Source organism: Leopardus geoffroyi, chromosome D4 (genome assembly GCF_018350155.1).
Source record: "Leopardus geoffroyi isolate Oge1 chromosome D4, O.geoffroyi_Oge1_pat1.0, whole genome shotgun sequence".
Taxonomy (NCBI): domain Eukaryota; kingdom Metazoa; phylum Chordata; class Mammalia; order Carnivora; family Felidae; genus Leopardus; species Leopardus geoffroyi.
In genome coordinates this window covers 89,786,625-89,804,174 of record NC_059342.1, presented here as the reverse complement: position 1 = coordinate 89,804,174, position 17,550 = coordinate 89,786,625, and the positions used below count along the sequence as shown (strand labels likewise).

The window sequence follows — 17,550 nt, the reverse complement described above, 5'->3', positions numbered from 1 at the left end:
ATGCATCACCTCGTGGTTTGCTTGGACGTGGTGATATCTGTCCACACCCCAGCATCTCCGAAGGGAAACATCTCCTTGTACGTGGACAGCCGTGGACACCCATACCGCGTATCTATCTCCCGGCTCCCGCCTTGGCCACGGCTGAGGGCGCACGAACAGTGGCGAGGGCCCTGGTGTGAGAAGCCTTGCCTGGATAGGCTGGACCGGCCGGAGAGAGGGGAGCTGAAAAGATACAGAGAGAGGAAGGGCCGGGAGCAGGCAGGACCGGCGTGGAAGCAGAAACCGAGAATGCAGAAACTAAGAGCGACGGAGGAAAGCGCTAGAAAACAAGGTACAGAAGCGGGCCGGTAGCAGGAGTTCTGGCAATGAGAATGAGAAGCAGAGACCAAGAGGCGGCCGAGGCACGCTCGTGGCAGCTCGAAAATGTGAAGACACGCTGCGTCTCGGGGAAGCCGTCTTACCTCCTGCCCGGGGCATGAGCCCCCCGAGATCTCTTGGTCAGGGGTCAGCAAACGTTCTGCAAAGAGCAAGAGTGCCAGTACTCAACAACGGTGCACGTCTCTGTTGAAAATGCTCGACTCTGCCATCATTGTGCAAAAGCAACCGTAAACAGTGTGTAAACAAATGAACGTGGCTGTGTACCAGTTACGCTTTATGGACACTGAAATGTGCATTTCCTAAAATTTTCACGTGTCCGGCTAGTCTTCATCTTCTTAGCTCATGGGCTATACAAAAGCAGGCGTTGGGCCGAATTTCGCCCACGGGCCCATAGTTTTCTGATCTCTGCTCTTAGTTCCTAAGAGCTGAGGGTGCCATTTTGTTTGCTCACCGACACCCAAAGCCCCTCTCTGGGTCGGCCGGCAGCTTCCAGCTGGCAGAGCCGAACGTGGCAGCACCCGCCCCGATGGGCTGAGCCGTGAGAAGCAAGGACCTTGCGGAATCGGTCCCGCTGATGGGCAGTGACGCTCCGGGGGAGGAGTGACAGGGCCCGGTGGCAGTGGTGATGTCACTGAACTGTTGCCGCTGGCCGAGCTGGGTCCTCGGGCCTCCTCCGGCGAGGCGGTGAGCCCCACTACCCTTCTGTTTGAGTCAGCGAGAAGCTATTCCCTCGGCTGACAAACGACAACCTTACCAGTTGTTGGGATTTCTCTTCGCGGTTTCCTCTGGTGAATTCCCAGGGCGGTAAAATGTGCCGTAAAGGTCTTTTTTAACAAGTTGTTGTTTGTTTTTTTTTTAAGTTATCAAAGAAATATTACATGTTCATTATTTTAAAAGGCGAGAGGGGGGCCTGGGTGGCTCAGTCTGTTGAGTGTCGGACTTCGGCTCAGGTCATGATCTCGCGGTTCGTGGGTTCGAGCCCCGTGTGGGGCTCTGCACTGATAGCTCAGAGCCTGGAGCCTGCTTCGGATTCCGTGTCTCCCTCTCTCTCTGCCCCTCCCGTGTTTTCTCTCTCTCTCTCTTTCTCTCTCTCTCTCTCTCAAAAATAAACATCTTTTTAAAAGTTTAAAAAAAAAAGGCGAGAAATAAAAAATACCACAAAGAGGAAATAAAAATTCCTCATAATCACAATCCTCAGAAGGAAGCACGTTACTATTTTGATCAAACCCTTGCCGATAGAGATCCAGATTTTTCTCTTCCCTCACGGGCATCTTGTGAGCACCTTTAACTGTTCGTAAACGTATGTTTCTATCCCTTTATAAATAACTGGCTGATGTGCCATCAAATACATGCACCCCATGTATCAGGTGCGTCCCCCAACCCCCCACCAGTGGGCGTGTGGGTTGTTTTCAGTTTTTCGTTGCTTAGAGAAGATAATGCCACGGACTGCACTACGCCTCTCCGCGAGTTCAGATGGTGACATCCTGACCCCCAGGACCTCAGAATGTGCCATTTGGAGATGGGCCTTTAAAGAGCCAGTTAAGGCTGGATGGTGCAGTCAGTTAAGCGTCTGACTCTTGATCTCGGCTCAGGTTAGGATCTCACAGTTTGTGAGTTCGAGCCCCGCGTCGGGCTCTGCGCTGATGGCGCGGAGCCTGCTTGGGATTCTGTCTTTCCTCTCTGCCCCTCCTGGCTTGTGCGCTCGCTCTCTCTCTCTCTCTCTCTCTCTCAAAATAAATGAACTTAAAACAGTTTTTTTTTTTTAATTTAAAGAGGTAATTAAGGTAAAATGAAGTCATGTGTGGGTCCCCAATCCAATATGACTGGCATCCTTTTTTTTTTAATTAATTTATTTATTTTGAGAGAGAGAGAGAGAGATCAGGGGAGGGGCAGAGATAGAGGGAGAGAGAAAATCCCAAGCAAGTTCTGCACTGTCAGCACAGAGCCCGACACGGGGCTCGAACTCATGAACCGTGAGATCACGACCTGAGCCGAAGTCAGACGTTCAGCTGACTAAGCCAGCCAGGTGCCCCAAAGACTTTGCATTTTGAGGTAATGGTGGACTCACAGGGAGTGGCAGACGTGGTACAGGGTCTGTGGCCTCTTCCCGCCGCGGTGACGTCTAGCGGAACTGGAGTACAGACCCGGACGGGAAACCTGCACGGACACAGTGCTGTCGCATGGCCTCCAGGCTTCGTTCAGCCTCGCGGTGGCTCCCGTGTGCCTTTCCCTCGATCGATTCCTCCGTATTTCGTTCCTGTGTCCTATTTCCTTTCCTTTTCGTTTGTTTCTGGAACAAGGAAGGAGCCAGAGCGGCCCCGGTGCTGTTTCTGCAGCCCTGCTGGGTTCACTTACCGACCCTGGTAGTGCGCTGTAGATTCGACTAGAACCTTAACGCACACGATGACACCACCTACAACCCAGTGGCGGTTCTTTTTCCTCCAGTCCTTACACTTCTTGTCTTGCTCATTCGCATTGGTCAGGAAGGCCAGGACCAGGTAGAAGAAAACCAGTGATGGCGGGAAACCAGTCTCAGGCTGTAGGACCCACTTCTCAGTACGACGTTTGCTGCGGGTTTCTGCTGTGTATTTTTTTTTTAATTTTTTTTAACATTTTATTTATTTTTGAGACAGTGAGATACAGAGCATGAACAGGAGAGGGTCAGAGAGAGGGAGACACAGAATCTGAAACAGGCTCCAGGCTCCGAGCTGTCAGCACAGAGCCCGACGCGGGGCTCGAACTCACAAGAGCAAGTTCATGACCTGAGCCGAAGTTGGACGCTTAACCGACTGAGCCACCCAGGCGCCCCTCTGCTGTGTATTTTTTTTTTTTCAACGTTTATTTATTTTGGGGACAGAGAGAGACAGAGCATGAACGGGGGAGGGGCAGAGAGAGAGGGAGACACAGAACCGGAAACAGGCTCCAGGCTCTGAGCCATCAGCCCAGAGCCCGACGCGGGGCTCGAACTCACGGACCGCGAGATCGGGACCTGGCTGAAGTCGGACGCTTAACCGACTGCGCCACCCAGGTGCCCCTGCTGTGTATTTTTTATCACGGGAAGGGCGCTCCCTCCAACTGTACTTTTCTGACAGCTTCCTTCTTCACAGCTGGTATTCAGCGCCATCAAGTAATTTTTCCACGTCAGTGGAGACGATGATCCTCTCTCCTTTTTCTTGTCTTGTTAGGATTGATTTTTGAATGTGAAGCCAACCTTGCATTCCTGAACTAAATGCCACTTGGCTGTAATACTGTCTTATTTGATTTGCTAACATTTGGTCGAGTATTTCTGTGGCTGGTTTCACGAGGACGGTTGATCTCTAATGTTCCTTTGCTGTGTAACGTCCCTGTCGGGATTTACCGTGAAGGTGACGACAACCTCGTAAAACAGCTTGGGAAGCACCGCTTCGTCCCCGATTCTCCGGGAAGTGTTGTGTGAGGTCAGGGTGATTTCTTTTTTAAATGTTGAGCAGAATTCGCCAGGGAAGCCATGGGACAATCTCTTTGTCACATAGTTTTAATTTTGGATTCAATATCTTTGAGAGGCGGGGGGTTTTTCCCCCTCCCCCCTTGGGGTGGTTTTGATAAGCTGTGTTTGTCAAGCACTCTTTTCTACTTCGTTTAATTTTCAGGTTGATCAGCATAAAGCTGTCCCTTATGTCTTCCTCGATGCAGCGTAAACATTAGACTCCACGTTGCTGCGGTAGGTGTCTGTGTGATGACCTGTGTCACTCCGTAACACCTCGGCCGTGGCGCTTGGCGACCTTTATCTGCGTGTTGTGGACGCGTGTCTGTTTGTGTCACCCCACCCCGGGCTGTCACCAGATGGAGCTCGCTGGCCGGAGGGACACATCATAGGCGCTGCTGAAGCGGGGGGGGGGGCACCCCAGGAACCCAGGGCAGCACCCACCACCGCCGCCCGCTACTGAACGTCTCCGGTCTCTTTGAAGTGAAGCTTCCAGAGGCTGTTTGCGTTGAAATGTCTGAGGGCTCCCCGGGTCCACCCAGCCAGAGCAAGTCATTGATAGATTAGTTTGAATGAAGATTAATCAATAATTTATGCTGATGTTTTCCCTCATGCAGCAGGGAGACCCGTTTTGATACGATTTGACAGGGTCAGGCACACCTGGGTTTAATTAAACCTGATACAGAAAATTAAAAGAAGGAAAACCATGCCCACCAACCCTCTGGCGATTGGTTGCCCGAGCTGGGCTCAATCTACAATCGATGAAGAGGGATCAAGGAGCAGACGGGGACGTGGGGCGAAAAGTCCACATTCAGCAGATGCTTCCACGCGGCTGCCCTGATGCCACATGGGAAATGTAAATCCGCTTATTGGCATCTTCTCATAACGTGGCCTTTAGGAGGCAGGCCGCTTGCACGCGATGATGGATGGTTTTGCTGGCGGGAGCGTCCGCCATGTCTGGAAGCCAGCACCGCGTGGGCCTCTCTTAGAGGAGCCGGATCACCGAAACTCACCTCCCCAGAGCCGCCATCGAAAGAAGCGAGTTGAGGGGCGCCTGGGTGGCTCAGTCTCTTGAGTGTCCGACTTGAGCTCAGGTCACGATCTCGCGGCTCGTGGGTTCAAGCCCCACGTCGGGCTCTGTGCTGACAGCTCAGAGCCTGGAGCCTGCTTCGGAGTCTGTGTCTCCCTCTGTCTCTGCCCCTCCCCTGCTTTCTCTCTCTCTCTCTCTCTCTCTCTCTCTCTCTCTCTCTCTCTCAGAGGAGAACACCGTTCTTAGTTTCCATGAAGCAGGCAGAGCAGGTCAGGTGGGAGGTCCAACCAGCAGTCCCTCCCCCACCCCAGCACCCAGGTGGGCTGGACAGCCGGCCTCACAAACACACCCCAAGCCCTAGATTCCAGGCGCTGTTAGTTCTCTCCCCGCCCAGCCCTGGTCGCTTTTGTGGGGCAGCACCCTGATGTTGCTTTGGGACACCCCCAAGCACAAACACATTTACTCTGTCTAAGGGACCGTCCCCGGAGGCTTCCCTGGCCCAGGGATGGACGCAAGACCCAGGCCACAGCAGCCGGAGATCGCTCCCCGGCGCATCCACCCCTGTGCCCAGTGATCCAAGGGCTCAACAGGGGAGCTGTTAAAATTTACCATTATAACGATGTTTCGGCGTGCACTTCGGGGCATTAAGTCCGCGCGCACTGCTGTCCAGCCCTCACCCCCGACTGTCCAGAACTCGTCTTCCCACGCCAGAATTCGGCCCCCAGTGGACACTGACTCCCCCCGCCCAGGCCCCCGCCCTGGCGCCCCTCCGCTCTCGTTTCCGGCTCTGTGAACTTGACCGCCCCGCCTACTCACAGAAGGGGAATCCTACCCTTGGCTACTGGCTGATCTCACTTCCCGTAACATCCTCCGGGCTCATCCGCATTGCCGCCTGAGTCAGAACCTCCTTTCGTCTTGAGGCCGAAGCCACGGACGGACGTGCCACGTTTTGCTCACCCACCATCCACGGATGGGCCCTCAGGTTGCTTCCGCCTTTCGGCTGTTGTGAATAGTGACGCTGGGAACGTGGGCGTGCGGGTACCCGTTCAAATCCCTGCTTTCAAAGCTTTGGGGTAAATACCCCCAACTGGAATTGCTGAATGCGATGGCAATTCTGTGTTTACTTCCTGAGGCGCTGTCACCCAGTTTTCCACGGTGGCCCGACCGTTTTCCATCCCCGCCAGCAAGGCCCAAGGATTGCAGTTTCTCCACATCCTCACTAACATCGTCACTTTCTGTTTTGGTTTCGTTTGGGGTTCTTGGTGTTTTTTATAATCACCTCCTAGTGAGTCTGGGGTGTTTAGTGATGCTTTTGATTCTGGGCGCCCCCTTTCCCTTCACAGACCCTTCTCTACTCTTCCTGGTGTTAGCCAGAGCTGCCCCCCAGGAGTGCATCCCCTGGGGGGTGGGGAGGGGCCGTGTGCTTGCCCAGAGGATGCCCCCTGCTCTAAAGGAACACAAGACTGCTTGGGGAATCAGCGGTGGGCCAGGAAAACAAAACTCCGCCCATATTTGGTGAGCACCACGGTCTTGCCACGGGCTGGGGTCAGAAGGGTGCAGATTGAGGCCAGCTCCTCCCCTAAGGAAGTCTACCTGCAGTCTAGGAGGTGAGACACTGTAGGTGACCACCCATGAGACACTGTCCTGCCTGCACCATCTTGTTGTCAGAGCCCATCTCTCAAATTAGAGGCTAAAAATGCCAAACATCTGCCTCCCCAGACTTCCTTACGTGGAGGCATGGGCAGGTGGCCCAGTTCTGTCATTTGGGACCTGAGGTCTGTTGGGGACCTCTGGGAAAGTTTTGCATCCTTAACAAGTATAGTAGGGAGTAGCATTTTCCTCTCCTTCCCTATGGACCTTATTGTGGGGAGATGTGATGTCTGGGGCTGCGGCAGCTATCTTGTCTCCATGAGGTGAGGATGTTATCATCATGCTGGGGAAGTGGAAAAATAGGAAGATGCTAGGTCCTTACTGCTATCGCTGAGCTCCTGAATCAACCTCAAGTTCCTAATCATGTGAGAACAATAAGCCCTGATCATTAAAGCCACTTTTCACGGAATATTCTATTACTTGTGGCCCAAGGCATTTTATCTGATAAAAGAGGCTGACTAAAACGAAGAGTCACAGATACCAGTGGAAAATTCTCGCTGGGCTGCATCTGGTGAAGGAGCTGTATGTGTTGCATTTGATGGGGAATGAAGACCCGGTCAGGGAAGTCGGGGCAGCATCCCCAAGGAAGTGACCACTGAACAGAGGTCCGGATAAAAACCTGTAGACCTTAGGCAAAGGGAACAGCCTCTGCAGAGAGAGTGTGGGCGGTCCCCAGGAGGGCATTAGAGTCACTTGGGGAGGTTTTAAACAGTTACAACACACGATGCCCAGCAGGATTGAGAACCATGGACCAAGCGGCCTGCAGGGTGTGGGCGAGGGAGGGGCAGAGGAGGGTGGGGCTTTGGGTCCAGCTATACCCTGAAAGGAGGAGATCGCAGCAGCCATTGGGCTGGGCAGCCCTGTCCCTGTTGTCCCTCGTGCTGCTGGGTCTCCCGCTGAAGTGAGTTGAATGGCGGCCCCCAAAAGATGTGTCCGCCCAGAACCTCAGAATCAACCTTATTTGGAATAAGGGTCTTTGCAGATGTAATTAACATAAGGATCTCGCGATCACTTTGAAATCGGGTGGGCCCTAAATCTGAGGACAGGTGTCCTTATAAAACGAGAAGAGAGAGGGGCGTCTGGGTGGCCCAGTCGGTTCAACGTCTGACTCTTGATTTCAGCTCAGGTCATGATCCCTTGGTTTGTGAGATCAAGCCCCGCGCCGTCAGCAGGGAGCCTGCTTGGGATTTTCTCTCTCTCTCTCTCTCTGTCTCTTTCTCCTTGCGCCTCATCCCCTCTTAAAATAAACAGACGTTTTTAAAGAATAGAATGAAAAGAGAGAGATACAGAAACACGAAGGACAGAACGCCGTTGCGGACAGCGGTGGAGACCAGAGTAATGCATCTACAGACCACGGAATGCCTCAGAAGCCGGAGAGGGGCGTATGATGGATTCTCCCCAGAGCCTCCCGAAGGAACCCCTCTGCCAACACTTGGGACTCTGGCCACCTGCACGGAGAGAGCAGAAGTTTCTATTGTCCTAAGCTGCTCAGTCTGTGGCCATTTGTCACAACGGCCCGGGGACACTGCGACGCCTCCCGCGTTGTCCGTTGGGGCCCGGACCGAGCAAAGCAGAGCATCCTTGTTTAGGAGCAAACCGCAGCCCCTGTCGGCTGGCCTGCCACTGGGATGGTAGTCTGGGCGAGGAGGGGCCATCTCCTCGGCTCCGCGGGAAGCTCGTGATGTTGTGGCAGAAACCGCCCCCGCCCAAGGTGACCTTCTCGTGACAAACCCGTCCCTGGCATCAGTTATTCACGTGGAGCATCTTGGAATGTGCTCCAAACGCACGGGCGCAGGCTTTTTGTTGTTACCCCCTCCGCTGCCTTTAAAGACATTTGTCCAACCCGCGCCTGGCAGAGAAACAGAGAGACGGGGCGTTTGGGAGGGGCGGGGAGCACAGCGCCCACGGGGCTCCTCCAGCTCGCCGGCAAAGGGCTCTCGGCGGCGGCCCCTCGGCGGGCCTTGAAAGCGCGTGTCTCCTCGCAGAAAGAGCTGTCCGCCGGCCGCCGGGGCCTTTGATTCCTCCCTGACAGGGTGCTGACGGATTGATCTGGTGCCCGTACATAATTCATGAGCCCCTGAGCAGCTGTGAATTCTGCGCAGGCCTTTTCCGCCGTGCGGACTTAGCGGTTGGGGAGGGGGGTCCGGGAGGCGGGCCCGCCCGGTGGTCTGTTCTGTTGCCCGTCCCCACGCTGCCGATGCCACCGGAGGGACCGAGCTAACGGAAGGCTCTGGGGCTCGGGGAAACGGCCCTCTCTGACGTCACAGCCACCTGTCCACGGTCTGCCATCTCAGGGGCAAGGGCTGTGGGGCGCATGCCCCAATCTCCCCTCCGTGTGGTCCTGAGCGCCCCCTTCTAGACGGCCTCCTGGGCAGGGGCCCTCGGGCCGCAGTCCCGCAGACGCGACTAGCTGGGTGACCTTGGGCGTGTTACTCGGCCTGCCTGAGCCAAGCCCTGTCCCGGTGGAGGCACGGTGATGACACGCTGCAGGCCAAAGGCGCTGTCCCTCCGCAGCAGAGCGTGTGGGGCTGTCAGTGGTAGAGACGAATCGTCTAGCACATTACCGCAGTCTTCCACTGGCCGCCCTGGGGGTGACGGCCCCTCTTCCCGGAGTGTGGCCACAGGCAGGCCCTCCGGACCTCGTTCCCGCTTGTACTTGAAAGCACAGAGCAGGATCCCAACAAAACGGGAATAAAGCCACCCGTAGGCAGAAAAAAAGGCTTTTCAAACACAATTTCCCAGAACCCAGGGTTATGGGTTCCCAAGGAAGCCAGCAAACATCAGAACCATCTAGGGCTTTAACAGGGCAGTGCCCAGGCCTCCCCGGGAGTTCCAGCTCAGGGGTGCGGGTGACCAGTCGCCCACCAGTCCTCAGGGTTGTGACCCCAGTCACACCCCACCACCCGGCCAGAAACAGGTTAGGCAGAAAAGGCCTTGGGACCGCTCCACAGAGCATTTTCCAGCTGGAGCACGGCTTGAGGTGTTTTTTGCAAAACCACTAGGTTGTCCTTGATTTCCCAATATTTCTGTTTGGTTGAGGACATTGATTTCCCCCTCCCTTCATGTTATTTATTGTTGACAGATTTCTTTTTTCAAATCGCAAAAGGAATACCTACCTAAATGTTTGATCTCTTTTTCCTCCACATTTTCCTGTATGTAAAGTCTTTTAGTATGAAAAAAGCAATATATAATCTCATGCCAAAAAACGTAGAAAACAGAAGCAGAAAGAGATCAAAATCTCCACAATCGCTCTCTCCAAAATGACGGCCATGAATGAGCGTGTTGGTCTATGCCTTCCCAGGACTGTGCCAGTGTGAACACAGAGGCATCCTATTTTACTGTAAATATTCTTATTGTGGAAAAGCATACATAACACAGGGGCACCTGGCTGACTCCGTCGGTAGAGCGGTAGAGCGTGTGACTCTTGATCTCAGGGCTGCGAGTTCAAGCCCCGTGTTGGGCATAGAGCTTACTATCACAAAGCTTACCACTCTAGCCATCTTTAAGTGCCCAGTTCAGCGAAATGAAGCACACTCACCCTGTTGTAGCTGTCGTCACCATCCGTCTCCAGCACTTTTCCATTTTCCCAAAACTGAAACTCTGTCCCCATTAAACACGACTCCCCATTTCTCCTCCCCAGCCCCTGACGCCCACCCGTCTGTGTCTCTGACTTTGATTACTCCAGTTGGAATCATACAGGGTTCGTCCTCACGTAGCAAAACGTCCTCCAGATTCGTCCATGGTGTGGAGCGTGTCAGAATTCCCTCCCTTTCCAAGGCCGAGAGAGACATCCTGTGTATGAAATAAAGTTATACTGTGTGGTACAGACTTCCATGTGCCCGCGTCTTTTTCATACAACGTTAGCTTGAAAACAGCCTCCCATCAGAAACTGATCCGTAACTTGCTTCCGCGTTGTCTCTCACCGGGTATACCCTCCCGGAAGCAGCCTTGGGTTGGGAGCAGGAAGCCGGGGGCCTCTGTAGGGGGCAGGCAGGGGTCCCCAGGGCCACCCCCAGGATGGGTGACTCTCTAGAAAGGCTGAAAGGACTCAACATATAGTTGTATCCCAGCAAAAGGATATGAAACAAAATCAGCAAAGGGGAAGAGGTGGTGGGATGAGGGCTGGAGGAAGCCAAGCACGGGCTTCCAAGAGTCCTCTCCCACTGGAGTCACACGGACGGGCTTAACCTTCCCCACAACATGTTGCAACAGCGCATGAAGCGCTGTCTACCAGGGAAACTCCTTATTACAGGCCGGTCACGTAAGCACCCTCTGCCTAACACATGCCAAACATCCTTACTACTCAAAGGAAAGCAGGAGTCCGGCCTAAACCACGTGGTTCGCACAAACAGTTGAGGCACGGTGAGCCATTCTCATCAATTAGGGGATGGTGGAAGCTCTCCCATAATCCAAGTTCCCAGATGCCAGTCCAAACCGCACCTTGTAGACAGGCCTTCCAAAGGATACCTGTCTCCAGCCTGCTCCATGAACCATTGTCTGTACATACACCACTGGTTTTAAAAGTCCAAGATTTAAAACAAAAATGCAAGACATCTGGCCCCCACGGGCCCCTTGTTCACAGGCCCACTCAGCTGAGGCAGAACAGCCCTATCTTTAAGTCAGGTCAGTAGGGTCTAGGGTTGGCCATTGCTTAAATCTTGTAAATTAGCTGTAGGTTTCAAAGCAGGAGGAAGTCTGATGGAGACCTACAAGACCTCTGCATCGAAAACTACAAAATGTTATTGAGAGAAAGTAACAAGGCTCTCAACAGACAGAGCAGTATACCATGTTCGTGGATAAGAGAACTCCACTACTGTAAACACGTTATCCCCACCCCACCCCCCACTCCCCGATTAATAGCTACACTCACTGCAACCTCAATCACAATCCCAGTAGGTTTATTTTGGGTGGAAATTGGCAAGCTGATACAAAATTTATATGAAAAGGCAAAGGACCAAGGAACGAATAGCCAAGAAGATTGTGAAAACAAAGAGCAAGGTTGAAGACTAGTGCTACCAGATATCAGAGCTGTGATGGAGCCATAGCAGTTAGGACAGCATGGGGCTGTCAAACACAAAGGCTGCCACAAAGGCAGACAAACTGACCAGTGGGACAGAAAGATTTGGGAGAAGAAGCCCCTCCCCACAAAACAGGCAGCAGGGCCAGCCCTGCCCAGCGAGAACAGGAGAGTCCTTTCTAACACATACCTCACGAATTACAAAACAAACAAACCAACACATCCCAGACGGACTGCATATCTACCTGTGAAAGGCAAAGCAATGAAACGTTTCCAAGAGACATCTTTGTGACCTCAGAAGAGGCAAAAATGTCTTAAACAGGGTGCAAAATGTACTAACCATACATGGAAAAAGTAATAGATTAGACCATTGTATGGATGTCCGTTCAGCAGAGAATGAAAAGGTAATCCGCAGAGTAGAAGTTTTTCCTCATATTTGCAACATAAGGACTTATATTGAAAACACTCCTGGAAATCAACAAGAAAAGAACAAACAGGGGCACCTGGATGGCTCAGTCGGTTGAGCCTCCGACTTTGGCTCAGGTCATGATCTCACAGCTCGTGGGGTCGAGCCCCGCGTCGGGCTCTGTGCTGGCGGCTTGGAGCCTGGAGCCTGCTTTGGATTCTGTGTCTCCCTCTCTCTCTCTGCCCCTAACCCACTCGCATTCTGCCTCTGTCTCTCTCAAAAATAAATAAACATTAAAAAAAAATTTTTTTTTTTTAAAGATAAACATCCCAGGAGAGAAATAGCCCTGAACGGGTATTTCACAGACAAGCCAACAGAGTTCCCAAATGGCCCAGAAGCATATAACAAGAGACCCAACATGGGCCACTAGGGAAATGCAAGGGCAGGCTGCCGTGTGATACTCCTGTGCCCCCACCAGCACAGCTGAAATGAAAACTACGGAGAATACTCAGGGTTGGCAAGGATATGGGGCTGCCATCCACTGCCGGTAGGATACGCATACCCAACGGCCCCGCAACTCTGCTCCAACCAGAAATTCGCAAGAATGTTCAGGAAGAGACATGCTCCAGAGCCCAGAACGTTTGTAGCATGACCATGAGCACCTGTCCGGAGACCAACCAACGGGAGAGTGGGTCAAGTGTGGGATCCCCACCCACAGAACACTGTGCAGCAACCGCCCGCCCCTGCGGCCAGTGGCTTGGGTGAGTCTCCCAGACATGATGGCACACGACAGAGCACACGATGTATGATCCCACTTACACGAAGCGCAAACACAGATGTGAGGGGCCTTCTGAGCGATACAGTGAAGGAAATGTTCAACTTTTAATGCTTGTGGGCACAGCTCCTGGACTCCCAGGGAAGCTACACTTTAACATTTACCAAGGTCAAAATGACTTGGCAAAACCTCGGAGCATGGGCTCTATTTTTGCCCTGAGCACACATTGTACATCTGCTTCGTTCAAAAAAAAAAAAAAAATAACCAGAAAGGAGCATTCCAAACATAAAGATAAGGAAAAGGGGAAAAAACCCTCCCTGGTTCCCATAAGATGAAAGTCATACAGCCCTGCATGTTCTAGAAACTTAAGGTCTGCAACTTTCTGAAACGTCCTAATGATGTGTGATATTTTACATAAAAAAAATGTGTATAACCCTGCACCAAATATTCCTTCTCTGGAGCATCTTTGGGAAGATTGTATATCCCAGGCAGCTATCCTAACTTGGGCTCGAAGAAAACTCTCTTTCTCTTAAAGATTCTAAAGGGGGGGTGGGGGACGCGGGCAGGGCTCCTGGGTGGCTCAATCAGTTAAGCGTCTGACTCTTGATCTCAGCTCAGGTCTTGATCTCAGGGTGGTGAGTTCAAGCCCCACGCTGGGCTCCACACCGGACGTGGAGTCTACATAAAAATAAATGGATACGTAAACAAATAAACAAATACTTTAAAAGATTCTAAAAGGCTCCTTCAATTTGCGTTGATGGGAGGTGCTGGTCAGGTGGGCATTCAGTTTGTGAAAACTCATACGCTCGTGGGCACTAATTCACGGGCCCTCTTTTATGTGTGTTCTACTTAAGAGTGAAGAAAAATTGGGGGACAGGAAACATGGGGTCTGGACCTGGTTTACCACACCCCACCAGGGGCCTTCTTCCTCATTTGACATTGTGACCTCCAACCCCGGGCGACCCCTGAGTCGCCTTCACCCTGTCCCATGAGGCCTCCAGGAGAATGTATTCAGTGTCAGCTGCAGTCGGGAATCATGCCAACGGGCCAGCCAATACCGTGTTGCCAGGGGATCAAAGTGCCTTTGTTATTTGCTAAATTATAAAGGTTTCTAGCAATTCAGAAAGTCTAAAACCTCCTGGGTGAGACCCAGCCCTGGCTCAGGGTCCAGTTCCAAGACCACAAGTCTGAGAGGTACCAAGGAACTGGGAGGCCCCGCCCATGCCTCCCCTGGGGTAGATGCCCAGGTCCCCTCCTGCCCAGGGGCTGGCACCATAGCCTCCACACACCAAAGCCAGGGCAGCCCGGTCCCACCACACGTGGGTCAGGAGCAGAGGCTCCAGAAGCCAGCGGCCCCAATCCCAGCTCTGACTCTTACTGTGTGAGCCCCTCCGGACCTCCATTCCCTCACCCGCGGGGCGGGACTGACAGCACTCTTTGATGGGGCCGTTGCAGAAATTAACTGGGATCACTCAGCACAGAGCCGGGCACAAGGCCAGCCCCTGGCAGGTGGCACCTGGCATTGTGACTGTCATTACCGTCATTGTCTTCTTTGCTCTTTTGTTCACTTCCACTTTAGATGTCACCGTGCTGGATGAGGACAGTGAACTCCTTGGAGGGTCTCTCCTTGGAGACGCCCGGTCTGTCCTTCCTGCTGGGCCTGCCATCACAATGCTCTCCTGGTGAGTCTGGGGTCTGGCAGGCTGCTGCTCCCCCACCCACACCCTCGGCAGACATCGCTAATCGATCCCAGCGCCCTTTTCCCGCTGAGCCCAAGCATGGCTTCGGAATCCTTAGCCCAGGGCTCCCAGCAGCCAGACTGACTCCCGGGAAACAGCCGGTGCCATGTCCGCCGTCCCCGGTCGGTGGGAAGGGACCCAGTTCCTGCCCGGTTACCATGACAATGCCTTGACGTGGTCTTTGAGCTCACTGGCCTCCATTTTCTGGCCGGGGAGGTGGGGACACGGGCAGGAGAGTGCTGGCCACTCACCTGGCTTCAGGTGCTCTCTCCTCCCAGCACCGTAGCTGCAAGACCCCGGGCCACCTCCGGGCCTCTGAGCGGACGGTGTCGGGCCGGGCCGGGCTCAGGGGTGCCGGAGCACCGGCCCCGAAGGTGGCTCAGTCTGGTGCTCCCCAAATAGAAGCCCTCAAACCTCAGTGGGCAGTATTGTTCTTCCCTTAACTCAGTCGACTGAAGAGCGATCTCACGTCGTTCTTGCTGCCAAAAAGATTCTAAGCCTCTGCCTTCCCGCCTGCCCCTCCCCACCCCTCTCTGCCCCCCGTGTGTCAGACGCGTGCAAAGGAAATTCTGGTCCAGCAGCAGGTGCTGACCGGGAGCTTGGGAAGCTGCTTGGACACAGTGAGGCCCTCAGAACGGGCTCAACGGCTGGCTGTTCTATAGATGTACCTGACCCACCCCCCCCCTCACCCCTCCGTATGTGTCGTGACAACTGTCTAGAGTGTGGCAGGGCCCCAGAGGGGTAAAGGGGCCCTCGGTGGGGCTGAGAGAAATCCAGGAGGGCTTCCTGGAGGAGGAGTGGGGGGGGGGGAAGGACATGGCCAGGGGTTGGGAGCTGAGGTCAGAGGAGTATGACAGCGGCCACTTGATCACCTCATTACTTCTCCCACCAAAAGCAAATGGTGTCAAGGGAGGGGAGAGGAAAGCCTGGCCGTTTCCTAGGAAAGGATCTACTCCCTGGCCACGGCAGTGTGTGAGGCCACCCATGGGGACACGGGCAGGCCACCTCCCTCACTCATACTTAATGGCCAGGGTGGACTTCCCCCTCGCCCCCACCCCTCCACGGTCTCTCCTTCCTTCTTTCTCATCTTTCCCTGATACATTCTCTTATTCTCCTCTCATCCTGGTTTGCTTGCCTGTGGGTGCGGGAGATGGGGACAGAGACACTGTCTCACCCAGCTCTGCCCTCACGGTCCCCGCTCCAGCCAGGCCCCGCTCAGCCTCCCCCCTCCACCTGTGGGCAGTGGCTGGCTCCCTGCCACTGGGTATCAGCCCGGTCCCGCCCCCCAGCCCCGCTGCCCCCAGACTAGGAACCCAGGGAGCCTGGGCTGGCTTCCCAGCACCCTCTGCCTAAAAGCATTTGGAAGCTGCCTCTGGGTCAGCGCCAGGAGCTCTCACACAGACTGGCAGGTTGGCCAGGGTCTCCACTCCTGCCGGAGGGCCTGGAAAATTCCAGCCCTCCCATGGCCTCAAGTGCTGGCTATCCCGAGAGGTCCCCCACCCCCCCTCTCCACCCCAGCTGGCCTGTTCCCTGATGCAGTCAGTGTCGGCTCACGTTGTCCTCACCGGCCGGGCCCTCGGGAATGCTGGGCCAGCCCTGGGAGGAGGCAGCTTGGCTTATGGGGAAACAGAGGTTCTGGGACACGGTGACCTTGCCCAAGTCCCTCGGCCTCGCTGGGCCTCCGTTCCATCTGGAAGCCGGTCCATCTGTGAACACGGTTAGCCAGTCCAAGGACAAAAAAAAAAAAAAAAAAAAATGTTATGTTTTCAAAGGAATCAGATTGGTAAGAGTCTGGAGATGTCTGCCCCTCCCCAAGCCTCAAGCTGTATTCCCTCAGCCTTGCTGTTAGGGAGACAAGGGTTTGAGGCTGATGAATTTGTCGAACGCACTGCCAACTCCTGGTAATGAAAATGAAAACGACAGCAGCAGTGACTAAGAAGAAAAGACCTCTTGCCACGTGCCAGGCTCCGTGCTAAAGGCGTCCCATGCAAAGCCTGCGTGGACCTCAGCGCACCCCTGCAGGAATTAGCACCGGTGAGCACCCACACTTGACAGAGGCGGAGACTCAGAGAGGTCTAGGGACTTGTCCAAGGTCACACAGCCAGAGGGTGGAGAGGCAGGGATTTAACGTCTCATCTTCAGGAGACACGGGCTCTACTCTCCTGCCTCCCACCAACTCATTCTTCATCACGGCCATTCACTCTCGGGCAGGGCGGTCTCAGCCTGAAAAATCTCTCGCCACGAATGCCAGTCCTGAAATGTCACCATCATCCCTCAGTTCCTTTGGCCGATGGCTTCCCTTTTATCCATACTGCCTCCCGCTGGGGAGAAGCCACTCTGTGCCTTAACTCCGCCGCCGCAAGGGGATGGGGATCCCTCCCTCAGCCTGGAGAGAAGGCTTCTGCTTCTAAAACGTAGGCGATGGGGTCGGAAAACCCCAGAGGAAAAGCAACACGGTGCGAGGAAGCTGGAGGCAGAGGGAGGGGAGCTGAGACTATTTGGGACCTATTTCGAGCCAGATTGGAGCCATTGCCACCAGTTACGCCTCCTGCCCGGTGCCTTCCAGCTGCTGCTTTGGATGGCCCGAGGCAGCCAGGGAAGATCCCTTCTGCCCCCACCGCAGGGCCCCGGCCCCCTGCCCCCCGAGCCCACCCCATGGCCGGCTCTGTGCCTGGGGCTCCCTGACCGGGTCATCCACCTTGACTCCTCCCACTGCCCTGCACAAGGAACAGGTGATAACACCTGCCCAGAGAGGCTATGTCACTTACTCAAGGCCGCCACGAACCCAATCAATGACAGAATGGAAATGTGAACCCAGGGCTGGGTCCAGCCACTCTCTAAACTATTGAAGTCCCTTGTCAGGAATCCTGGCCACTCCACATAGCATTGCTTCCTGCTGTGGTAAGCATCCCGGATTATTTGGACTCGTCCTCTCCTTTGAGCACGAGTTCGCAAGAGTCTCTGTGAGCCAAGCCTTGCGCCGGCCTCTGGGGATAAAACAGTGACCAAGCAAGACAGCATCTGTGCATCAGGGACCCCCACAGTCGGGTGGGCAAACAACCCCAGGAGTTAGGGCGGCGTTTCGAGCAGGT

At 54.3% G+C, this 17,550-nt stretch overlaps 1 protein-coding gene across 1 annotated transcript in view; it reads left to right on the top strand.

Moving 5' to 3' along the window:
• The window catches only part of MED27 (mediator complex subunit 27), a 237,582-nt gene extending 221,373 nt beyond the window's left edge, over positions 1-16,209 (top strand). The window contains exon 8 of the mRNA XM_045468941.1: positions 14,299-16,209. Within this exon, the coding sequence (XP_045324897.1) occupies positions 14,299-14,631 (333 nt within the window). The 3' untranslated portion in view covers positions 14,632-16,209. The remainder of the gene's footprint in view (positions 1-14,298) is intronic.
• The last annotated feature ends 1,341 nt before the right edge of the window (positions 16,210-17,550 follow it).